The 12,440-nt window shown below is 43.0% G+C and overlaps 1 protein-coding gene across 2 annotated transcripts in view; it reads right to left on the bottom strand.

Annotated features, from left to right (window-relative positions):
* Positions 1-12,440, bottom strand: part of Mcub (mitochondrial calcium uniporter dominant negative subunit beta) — a 68,979-nt gene that overhangs the window by 16,273 nt on the left and 40,266 nt on the right. For both annotated transcript variants that reach the window (XM_027395705.2, XM_027395706.2), the window contains exon 2: positions 1,373-1,448. In XM_027395705.2, the coding sequence (XP_027251506.1) occupies positions 1,373-1,448 (76 nt within the window). The remainder of the gene's footprint in view (positions 1-1,372; positions 1,449-12,440) is intronic.

Here is a 12,440-nt window from a genome sequence, read left to right as displayed (position 1 = left end):
GGTTCCCTGTGCCCTCAAGACAGCTCACATGGTCTGCAGCTCCAGTTTCAGGACAGCCAATGACTCTTTTGATCTCTGTGGACTCCTGCATGTACATGGTGGGTGCAAATACGTACACTCTGTAACACACACGTACACATAAAATAAATATTTGTAAATGAGATAAGAGAAAATACGGAGCCAGGCAGTGGTGTGGCACACACTTTTAATCCCAGCACTTGGAAAGCAGAGGCAGGCAGAGCTGTTTGTGTTCGAGATCAGCCTGGTCTATAGATCGAGTTCTAGAACAGGCTCCAAAGCAACACAGAGAAACGCTGTCTTGAAAAACAAAAACAAACAAACAAAACAAGCAGAAACAAACAGGAAAAAAAGTGGGAGGATAGAAGTTGGATTGCTGTGAGTTTGAGGCTGGCCTAGTCTATATAGTGAGTTGCTGAATAGCCAAGGCTACATAGTGAGATGTCTCAAAACAAAATAATAGCAAAACAAAAAACAAACAAATAACAACAACAACAAAACATGGTTGACTAGGTCACTGGCCCATGGGGTAGGCTTTAAACCTAATTGGAAAATGAGTGGTTATATCCCCATAACATTCCTGCCACTCTCTACCACTGACCATATACTGCCAGATCAGTGGTAAATTTTCTCTTGTCTGTAAACAGAACCTTCTGGCCAGCCAGGAGAGATGAAGCTTTCAGTTCAGTATCAGCTTCATTTCTCCATGTCTTGTGACTCAAGTATGTTGTGTCTTCGGCAGTAGGGTCTAGAGGGTAGCCAAGAGCAATGGCAATGGCCTATAATGGCAGTGGTAGGGGGCAGATCTATGTATGCCATACCATTGACCAACGGTTCAAAAACCTGTGACTCATGCCCAGCACTGGTCTGAGATTGATAGATATCCTATGGTGACTGGGAGAGGCATCCCCTCCCACCCCCATTGTAAGGTAAAGTAATGGAACGCTTATGCTTATACACGTTATGCATAAATCTGGGAATCCTTATAAAATCTGTATCACTCATATGGCATCTGCACTGTGCCACAGTTTGCATTACACACAGTACAGGCCCACTGTGCTCTAACAGTTTGCTGTAGCTTCTCCGGCTTGACACCATAATCATCTGTGCAGTGTCTTCACAGGTAACGTGTTCAGATTCTGAGAGCAGAAACTCGCTCATCTTCCTAAGGTTACTTGGTAAAGTTTGCTAAAAGGCATCACCGGGGATGGCATACTAACAGAAGGGCAAGAAACCGAATGCAACCCGGAGGTAGGGCGGGCAGTCTGGTCAGCTCAAGACCGTATCTCCCACTTTATTTGGAAGGATGAAAATAAGTTAGTCCATAAATCAAAGAAGTGATAGGAAAACTTACCATCAGGTGGCATCACTGTTCCATAGTGGAGGGCTTGGTAGTATTTTGAATTTCCACACAGTTTCATATATAAAACCTGTAAAAAAGATTGTCTTTAAACACACACACACACACACAATGGGAAAGCTAAAAGACAGAAGAGTCTTTGTCGGCTTATAGCACAGGCATGGTGATGTGTGAACTTTGTAGGTGTGCCCTACAGAGGCTGGGTGTGGTGGTTCGAATAAAAATGTCTCAATAGGCTCATAGATAAATGCTTGGTGGGTAGTTGGTGAAACTGTTTAAAAAGGACTAGGAGTGTGGCCTTGCTGGGGTAGATGCGGCCTTATTGGTGTGTCACTGGGGGTTGGGCTTTGAGGTTTCAAAAGCCAGGCCCAGTCTCTATCTGCCTCCATCTTGTAGATAGATCAGGTTTAAGTTCTCATCTACTGCTCCAGCGCCATGCCTGCCTGCCACTGTGTGTCCCACCAAGATGATCATGGTCTAACCTTCTGACACTGTGAGCAACGCTCTTTTACAAGTTGCCTTGGTCATGGTGTCTCTTCACAGTAATAGAACAGTGACTAAGACACCAGGTATTCAACACTGTGGTGTCTGTGCCTCGACTAAATCTGAGTATCGGGTGAAAGCCTGGAGATTTAGTTAAAAGCAGAGACATCTGGCCACTTGTGCTATGTGCGTCTTTCCATCTTTATTCGTCTGCCGTTTTCCCAGGGGTAGTGGGGCAAGGCCGGGGCTGTAAGCTACGACTAGAATGCAGGATGTATCTGTGGTTATTGGCTGACAAGCAACTCAGAGACCCTGTGGGGGCTGTGATGGGGAATGTACTTCTTTGTATATTTATCTTGTTGATTATTGAATAAAGTACTTGTTTGGCCAATGAGACAGCAAGTTAGACAGGACTAGGAGTCAAAGAGGATTCTGGGAAATGTAGTAGAGAAGAGGTGATCCAGGCAGGAAGTGACATAACAAGGAGACTCATATTTAACCAAGGAGAAAGGAAGGGTCCACTTTTTCTGCTTCCTCCTCCAGCTGTGAAATGTGATCCACCAGCAAGGAGGGATGCCAATAAGGCGTCTGATAAGATAAATCTTATAAAATATATAGATTTATGATAATTAAGACTGAGCTAACAGATGAGGAATCCTAGTCATTGGCCAAGCAGCATTGAACCTAATACAAGTCTCTCTGTGTATTCATTTGGGCCCTAACTCTGGTGGGCAGCTGGCGTAAAGCGCACATGTGGTGGTGGGGCTCGCTGGCTTTTGGCCGAAAGATTTATCATAACAGGTCTGGGACCCAAGACAACACATCACAGGCAATGAGTTACACCAAGCGTCATCTGTCACATTCGTTTATGGCTGTCCATGTGAATTTTATTCCTAAAAAGTATAACATACTATCAAGACCAGAAGAGAAACAGCTAATTACTTTTTAAGTTTTGCTTTTTGAGACAGGGTCTCTCTCTATAGCTCTGGCTGTCCTGGAACTTTCTATGTAGATCAGGATGGCCTCAGACTCACAGGGATCCACCTGGCTCTGTCTTTCAAGTGTGGGATTAAAGGCATATGCCACTACACCTAGCATTTACTCCTTAAAATAGACATACCTCAATGAATATACATGCACAGGAGTTCTCCAAGTTTTTATAACGAATTTTACAATGCTATTGCTTTTATTGAAATGATATGAAATTAAGGAAACATACACACATTGCAGAAACATGAAGTCTCAATCAAATAGTTCATTAAACCTGCCTAGTGATTCAGACACTTCTCAGTATACAAGTCAAAGGTAGAAGAGCAAGCTGCCTGTCAAAAGCCCCAGTCCTCTACAACCCCACACCCCCACAGCATTCACAGTGTGGGGCTTAGTGTGTGCACTGTCTGACTTTCTAAAACATCGCCATCTGTACCTGAGGTTGACTCTGTGGCAGAGTGTGTGCAGAGTAATGAAATTGGGAGACGTAGAAAACAACCATCCTCAATCTTATCAAAACAATGTACCTGTGAGTCTGATAAGATTTTTTATGAAAGTATACTTGTCGCAGTAGTTGAGTGTTGAGTTTCATTGAGTGCGTCTTAAAGAGGCGTACAATATGTGCATGTGTGAACTCATGCAAAAACCCTGACTTTCAAAATTCTTTAGATTTACTTATTTTTATTTTATGTGCACGGATGTTTTGCTTGCTTATATGTCTATGTACTGCATGCATGCCTGATGCCCACAGAAGCCAGACAAGGGCATCAGATCAGATGGAACTGGAATTACACACACAGGAAGCTGCTGCTTGGCCAATGACTAGGAGTCAAACCCAGGTCCTCTGGAAGAGCAAGAGCAGCTCTTAATCAACTTGCCAGCCCCTTGAACAGTGAGTTCAAGGCTGTCAGAGTAAGACACTATCTCAAAAACAATAAACTTTATGTATTCATATATAATATTTATTTTATATGTTTAGTGTACTAGTAAGGGGAGGTGTGTGTGTGTGTGTGTGTGTGTGTGTGTGTGTGTGTGTGCTGTGTGTGTGTGTGTGTGTGTGTGTACCTGTATGTTCTGAGAGGGATTGTGTGCAGCAAAATGCCCAGTAACAGAATTTAGAACCTTGCCTTGCTCTAGCTGGCCTTGAAAAAGATGGAGCCCTGCGACTTGAAAACAGAACAGAGCATTCCTACGAGAAGGGATGTTTGTAAAGAGTTGATCCCAGAAGGTGCTAGCCTAATTTACAAAACCAATGTAAGCCAGAGGAGCATTTTAAATTTAAGCTTTTTAGTGGGAAAGGCAGCAGTAAATATTAGTGCAGAAAAGTAAAAACAGCATGTTTCCAATAGAAGCCTTTTTAGGATGCTTTAATTACGATGCCTCTCACAGCCTGCCTGTGACACGAGTCTCTGCATGAGTGCTGTAATTTGCCCTCATCACACCTACAAGAGCGCCACACTTTTCAGGGTTGCTCAGTTTTATTTCCCACATATCATTAGATCATGTGATTTACTTTTAAAAAAGATTTAAGATCAAGCTGGAAACTGCCTTAGAAAACATCTTGGCTGCTACTAACATTTGGCTGCTGAGAATTATCAAATTGCCTTTGGAAGAATAAATTATGATTTTTGAGACATTAGAAAAGGGGCTGGGCTGGGCGTTGGTGGCACATGCCTTTAATCCCAGCACTCGGGAGGCAGAGGCAGGAGGATCTCTGTGAGTTCGAGGCCAGCCTGGTCTATAGAGCGAGTGCCAGGATATGCTCCAAAGCTACCCAGAGAATCCCTGTCTCGAAAAACCGGAAAAAAAAATGTTTAGGGGCTGGAGAGATGGCTCAGAGGTTAAGAGCACTGACTGTTCTTCCAGAGGTCCCGAGTTCAATCCCCAGCAACCACATGGTGGCTCGCAACCATCCATTATGAGATCTGGTGCCCTCTTCTAGTGTGCAGATATACATGGAAGCAGAATGTTGTATACATAATAAATAAATAAAATATAAAAAAATAGAAAAGGGGCTGGGGATGTATGGGTGTAGATCAGTGGGAGAACACCTGTCTGACATGCATTAAGGACCTGGGTTCCAATCCCCGATACCCCCAAAATAAATAAATAATTAAAACAAATAACTCAAGGTATGAAAGCAATACCAAAATATAGATACATAACATTTTTCAAAACCAATAATCATTATACACAATCAAATTAATAGAACTATCATTTACTATCTCAAACAAGATATTTTATCTATCTATGTATGTATACATAGTTCAGAGCCTTCATACTTGTATCTAGCATCCAAATACTGTGTATATAGTTATATCCATTTATTCAAATTAGTCCACAAGGGTTAGCCACAACTTTTAAATATAGCAGATGTGCATAAAGACCTCTTTGCATGGTAAATGAGGTAACTCCATACTGGGAAACAAAGAGGAATTATATAAAGGTAATGTTTTAGCAACTGGTATGCACCCTGGATGGTAAAATCTGAATGTGAAAGATCCCCTCACTACAGATCTGAATACACAGAGAAGTAATATACAAGCTGTGGTGAACAGTGACTGTACATCTAATGTCATCTGGGTAACAACTTAATCATCTAATATTTACTAAGGAATTGCTACGTGCTGAGTGACTACCCTGTCTTCAAAAATTCTGCCATCAAATTAACCATTCCAGCCTGCTTTTTTGTTTTTACTATGGAGGACATCTTTTTAGATCCTTAAGGTCTAATATATTTCACTGGAACTTGGTTAGGACCCCAGTCCCTCCTGCCACCCAAGGACTTCGCTGTCCTGAATATTTTTCAATTACAGTTTCCCATGGATGGACACAGCATGGTCAAGCTGCTCCTCCTGCCTTCTTCCTTGCCTTGAAAAGACTTACTACATTCACCTCTCTCTCCTTACCCTTCACACATTCCTTATCCATTGCAGCCTGGCCCCTGGCCCGCCAGTTCCCAGAAATCACCCCCAGAAGGCTCTGATTTCTTCCTTAGTACATCCACTGAAAACTTAATTATCCCTGGCTTTGCAGGAGCCTCAGCCACTTCTCTTCCTCATCCTTCCCCCTTGAAATGTTCCCGTTTCCCATAATTCTGTATCTCCTTGGAGCTCTGGTTACACCTTTCCAGTCTAAGTGTCAGGTTCCTTGTCTTAGTTAGGGTTTCTATTGCTGTGAAGAGACACCATGACCACGGCAACTCTTACAAAGGAAAACATTAAGTTGGGGCTGGCTTGCAATTTCAGACATTTAGTCCATTATCACGGTGGCTTGTTACGTGTAGGCAAATGGTGATGGAGAAGGAGCCTAGAGTTCCACATCTTGATCCACAGGCAGCAGAAGACTATGTCCCACACTGGGTATAGCTTAAAGCCCACCCCCACAGTGACACACTTCCTCCAACAAGGCCAGGCCTTCTAATAGTGCCGCTCCCTATGGGCCAAGCATTCAAACACACAAGTCTGTGGGGGCCATTCCTATTCAAAACACCATATTCTTTTTTTTTTTTTTCTGGTTTTTCAAGACAGGGTTTCTCTGTGTAGCTTTGGAGCCTATCCTGGCACTCACTCTGGAGACCAGGCTGGCCTCGAACTCACAGAGATCCGCCTGCCTCTGCCTCCTGAGTGCTGGGGTTAAAGGTGTGTGCCACCAACGCCTGGCCCCTTTCTTGTCTTCTAAGTGTCGGTATTTCACAGAGTTCCATGAGAAGCAACCTGTTCTTCTTACTCCAGGAACTCCACCATCTCCCTGCTCACATAGTCCCAACTGAATTGCTGTGCTGCTGGCCTCACACATCATCCAGAGTCTGGAGCCTCTTTCTAAGCTGTGCATACATGGCTGGAACTTTCTGAGGTATCTGCCCAGCTCACACATTCTCCCATTTTTTAAAAACTCTCCTTGCTTTCAACTAGCTGATGCTAGGCTTCCCTAAGACATGTCTGTGCCATGTGACTGCTTGTTCCAAATTGGGCCACTGAGATTCCAATCACAGGAGCCTGACTGAGCCTAAGAATATGTTCAAATCATGACTCTACACACTGCTGGGGAGAACACATGCAACCTTTTGGGAAAGCTAGCAATATGTCTCTAAATGTACAAAGGCCTTATGACCCAACAACGCTACCCCGAGTGTAAGCCAAGAAAAAAAATCATTGTGAATGTACATAAATGACAGATATAAAATATATCATGCAGTACTACATAAGTGTGTATATATATATGTACATATATATATATTCTATATGTCAGATGTATCTAAGGGTTATCATCACTTTTCATGATGAGATTGAAAAACTGGAAATTGCTGAACAGTGGTGGCACACACCTTTAATCCTATCACTTGGGAGGCAGAGGCAGAGGGATCTCTGTGAGTTTGAGGCCAGACTGATCTACAGAGCGAGTTCCAGGATATCCAGGGCTACACAGAGAAACCCTGTCTTGACAACAAAACAAAAAAAAAACCCCAAAACATAAGAAAAACTGGAAATTACACAAATCATCATTAATACAATGAATAAATCTTGATATACTTTATATTATTATATATTTATATATTATGTACATAAATAAAACAGTGATTGGATCACATAATGTAATATGAAGCAACAAAAATAAATATAAAAGATTACATTTGGTAAGATTCCACTTAAGAACAAAGAGGAGAGTACCCTATAATGTGAGAAGCCAGGAGAATGGCTGTGCTTCAGACTGGGCATAAAGAAACTTCTAGAATGCCTCTGATCCTTCTTGCTCTGGCTTCATTTTAAAAGCCTCTCCCACTAAGCTTTCCATAAAACCACACAGCTCCTATGTGAACATTGTTCTTCAAGATGCTCAGACTGGGACTGGCCCTAGAACTAGACTGGAGCACTCCTTTGTGATGCTGTTTCAAATAGCTGGGGTAGGAGATGAAAAACTCCTGGAGAAAATGTGTGCTAATGAAAACACAAAAGGGTAACAAGACACCAAGAAGGAATGATTGGTGAAGAAAAGCTTTGCGTGGGATCAAGATGAGAACATGGACCAATTCTTGGTGACCTAAGTCACTCACTGTCAAGAATGGCCTGGGAGAAGGGGATTGACACTGAGGTCCAGCCAGATGGTGCTGGCAATCATCTTTTGGGCTTTGATGCCCGATGTTGGAGATGCTGAGAGGCAAGAAGAAGCCACATGGGATGACACAGTCGGCCACTCTCTTCAAGTCTTGCAAACCAGCACCTAGATCCTTCATGTTTATTCCTCCACAGACATATGATACAATTAATTCTTTTTTAAATGTCCTTATAAAATATTTTAAAATAAAATATATTGAAATAAATGTAAAACAAAAGACTTTCATTTGGAAGTTGTGAAACTTTATTTTTTTAATACGTATTTCTTCACTTTTGTCATTTTTGCTCTGAATTTATAATTTTGTATTTCAGTTTGAATTTTTTCTTAAAATACAATGCACATATTCAGATCTTATATCCACCCCATTCACTTGTAGTTTTGAACCTTCTACCTTATCTGTATTATAACTTCATTATTATTAGTTTGGCATATCAGCCTCTAGACCTGCCTGCCATTCGCTAGGCTGCCATACCTGATGCCTAGTGAAGATAGTACTGATATTAAATCTGATCTTCACAGAAGACTGAGAAAGAATAAAAGGAACATTTAAAACTTCGCTAAATCACTTCTGAAAATAACAATACAATAAAATACAGCTATAGCAAGATGTTCCTTTAGGTCTGCCAGTATCCAAGGATTTTCTTGGGAGGAAAAGAAAAATAAGCAATAGATATGAAGGTCTGCTCTAACATAGAATAGAGGTCTTGTGCTGTTGTTAAGGTGGGTTCACTGAAACCATTGTGTGCAAACTAATAGCCAACCCACTACACAATGGCTTAATAAATATGAAGATGGTGTGGTATTCAGATCCACCGGGAAAGACCAAAGACTTAGGCTCAACTCAAATTTAGATTAAATGAACTTATTCTTACTTCTGGTAGAAAGAAGGCAGCCTTAGAGCCAAGCAACGTGCCATGTGGAAGGGGATTCAGATGGGGTTTTAACAGCAGACATTAGAAAGGTGTGTATTACAACTATCCATGGAATCCATAGCTGGGCAGGAACATTGTTTTACCACCCTCAGTTGCTTTTTCTTCCCTGCAATACAATAATAAAAAGGCCATTCTGTCCCTTTCCCACAGTGACATGCCAGTGTCACAGAAACAAAGGCAGCTGTTAATACCTCACAGTCCATTTTCCTATTCTTATCTCACCTGCAGGCCACTAGGATCTATCTCCCAGGCATCTCAGAGCAAAAGGTCAACGTCCCTTAAAGGATGCCTGGCTCCATATAAAGTCTCTAGCCATCACCAGGGATCTGTGTAAATTATTACTCAGGTTGGAGCACTCTAATGACTGGGATAGAGCAGTTCATTTCTAGGCAGACAACAGCACAGTGCCATCAGGTCAGGGCTGGCTCGAACATCCCCACATTGACAATGCCTTGTAGGAGCACAACAGGGACAGAAGGACACCAGAGCCCTCAGACAGACAGCTGGCAAGCTGGCATGACCTCAGATGTTTAAAGAAGAGAAAGAGTAAGTAGCTAAGTGTGTGTGTGTGAGTGTCGGGGGAGGGGGGGTAGGTTATGCATATAACATCCCTGGGTGGAAAAAAGCTATTGACAAGATAGTGTCACTGTCTTGAGCCTTAGAAGTCAGAGGAAGGTCAACAAGATGAAGCTATGCAGAGACAAAATGTTGGAAGCGGATGTTCACAATGAGGAGATGGAGAGGAGAGAGATGATGGTCGGGATGGGGACAGAGATAAAATGAGACATAACTGAGTTTCATTTCAATCTAGCACAGGTCAAAACTAGCATTTTTAGGGGGTGGGGATGTTTATTTTCTGAGACATAGCATCACTCTGCAGCCCTGACTGGCTTGGGACTCCAAGTGTTGACTCTACAGCGACCCACCTTCTTCTGCCTCTCAGTGCTGAGATTGAGGGGACACACCATTGTGCCTGGCCAAAAAACAGTGCATGTTTAAACTATACGAACCCACAGTTTTTCAGATGAAAACCTTGCTATATTTAGATTTTGAGTTTAGTAAGATGTGAAGTTCATTTCAAGGAGATAAAAGATTAAGGGGTTTATAAAAGAAAAAGTCAAGCAACCAGTGGAGAGGCCCCTGTGGGGGACCAGAGGCTTCCAGCCTGAGGCAGCCAACTGTGAACCTTTGGACAACTGCGCTCACTCACCCATCCCAGGAGATAATGAGAGAGAGCCACCCGCCAAGCTGCTTCACGTTCCTGCATCACAGAATCCTGCCAGTCAACCTCCAGAAGCCCTTCTGTGACAACCACTGGGCCATGGTACTAACCAAGGTTGGAAAACTAGAGAGATTTCACAAGAGAAAAGGAATATCTTGTATAGCTGAAAAAAAAAAAAAAAAAAAGCAACTCCCAAAGAAGAAAAGCTTAGAACATTTCTTTTTATCTGATTAAATAATAAAAGGAGAACCAACAGGTCTCTGGCGGCTATCACTTACCAAGGCCTTCCCCCTCCCCCAGCAAAGTCCAACACTGTCAGCTGGCAATGGAAAATTGTTTCCAGGGTCCACAAAGCAGGGCACGGAAATGCAGGCTTGCAGAAGAGACACCACAGGCCACTGGCATATACCTCCGAGGCCATTCTCTCTCCTTCACCCACTCTGTCTGGTCTGGAGCATCCAAAGCATATGCATGCACTGTTCATTAGCATATGTGATATAGATGCTGTAGCCACCCATTTCCATGCTATTATGTAGCTTATTTTCTAGGGGAAAATGAACTATAGTGCACTGAAGAAATTTCACACTCATTCCTAGTTCCCCAATTCTGGGGTAGGGAGGTAAAAGACGTAGTTATGCAATAATGGAGTTCCCAGCATACTAATAGATGAGGAGCAAAAATTAGAAATGTATTTGTCATCAATAGCTGTGAACCCAGAGCTTGTGTGTGTGTGTGTGTGTGTGTGCGCGCGCGCGCGTGCGTGCGTGCGTGCGTGTGTGTGTGTGTGTGTGTGTGTGCGCGCGCGCGCGCGTGCAGAAACCTCTCACACAACTTCCTCTGACAGATTATGTTATTGAAGTCTTGCACCTGAGGTGCCATTAACTTCCATCCAGAGACTGAATATTGAGGCAGAAAAGCTGAAGAAGAGAATGAACTATCTAGTAAAGAACTCAAAGGGATTCTACATGCCTTCTGTGAAACGGGGCATTCAGGACGTCTCCAGGTAAAGTCATTTTCTCTGACAGATTATCCAAGAAAGTCAACAGATAAGGGGGGCAAGAATGGAATGAGACTCAACAGGACATGTACATGACAAGACACACGGACGACATGCAGACTTACACACCTGCAACTCTGTCACCTGACTGAAAATAAATCCCAGGAAGGAAAGATGTCCTGTGCTATCCTGACTAAATAAAAAAAGGAGGGCACAGTTCTCAAATCAAATTTCCAGTCAACAGCCTAGGCTAGGGGAAAGTCCAACATTTCAAACTGACTCATATAGCAAAGTAAATCTCATTAGCATATGTAATATGTGTTAATAAAAAATGTTCTCGGGGCAGACCGAGTTTTGGCGTGGGGAGATCAAGATGGAAACCTGATCTAAGTTCCCTAAGTCCCTACCTCACAGGGCCACACGTCATTCTTCCCTAGCAAGAAGGCCAAATGGTTCCTTTACTGCTTCACACCTTGTGGCTTCCCACCTCACCCCCATCTGCTGGCTTCCTTTCAGATGCTTGGCTTTATTATAACCCTTACTATAGGGGCAAACAGATGGGTTAAAAGCCGAAGGGCCAGACTCTCCTGACCAGAGTCCGGGTTCCACTTGCAGGGTCTGCGTCCAGGTCTTTAACCTTTCTGGATCCAACTCCCCCCTCCCCAAAATCCTATCAATCATCCAGCATGGGATACAGGGATATAATCCCACCGCTTGGGAGGCCGAAGGAAGATGAGGCCCTTGAGTTCAAAGCCAGCCTGGGAAACATGGCGAGAACCTATCTCAAAAACAGAAGGAGAGAAAGGAAGGAAATTCCATTGAGCAGAAGGCACAAGTTATTTTCTCTCTCAAGTCAGCCCCTAACTGACTTCGTTCACCTCTGTAAATGACCTCATCATCTATTCAGTGGATCATGGCACTCTTGTCTTCTCTCTCTAAATTATGGACCCTCACAGCAAGTGCTAGCAGCTGTGCTTCAAAACTAAAGACCAAATGAACCCAGTTTTACTTCCTCTGTTCCAGTCTCTGTTGCAAGCCAATACCATGTGCCTCCGACTACTCACAGCACCTCCTAACTGGCTTCTCGGCTTCACTCTCCATAGAACAGTTAATTTGATCTTGTTCCCCTTCACCAAAAGCTCAGCATCCCCTTTCTAATCAATCCCAAATCGCTGCTTCCTGGACTTCTTCATCCCTTTTCTCCTTCCTTCCCTCTGTGCCCTCGAAGCACCAGGTTTGTCTTTTCGTCTCTTATTTCCTTTTCTCTTTTTCCTCTCTTTGTTGAGATGGGTTTTTAGGTAGCCCAGGATGGCCTCAAATTCA

This window comes from Cricetulus griseus (assembly GCF_003668045.3).
Source record: "Cricetulus griseus strain 17A/GY chromosome 1 unlocalized genomic scaffold, alternate assembly CriGri-PICRH-1.0 chr1_0, whole genome shotgun sequence".
In the NCBI taxonomy this organism is placed as follows: Eukaryota; Metazoa; Chordata; class Mammalia; order Rodentia; family Cricetidae; genus Cricetulus; species Cricetulus griseus.
This window is presented reverse-complemented; position numbering and strand designations above follow the sequence as displayed.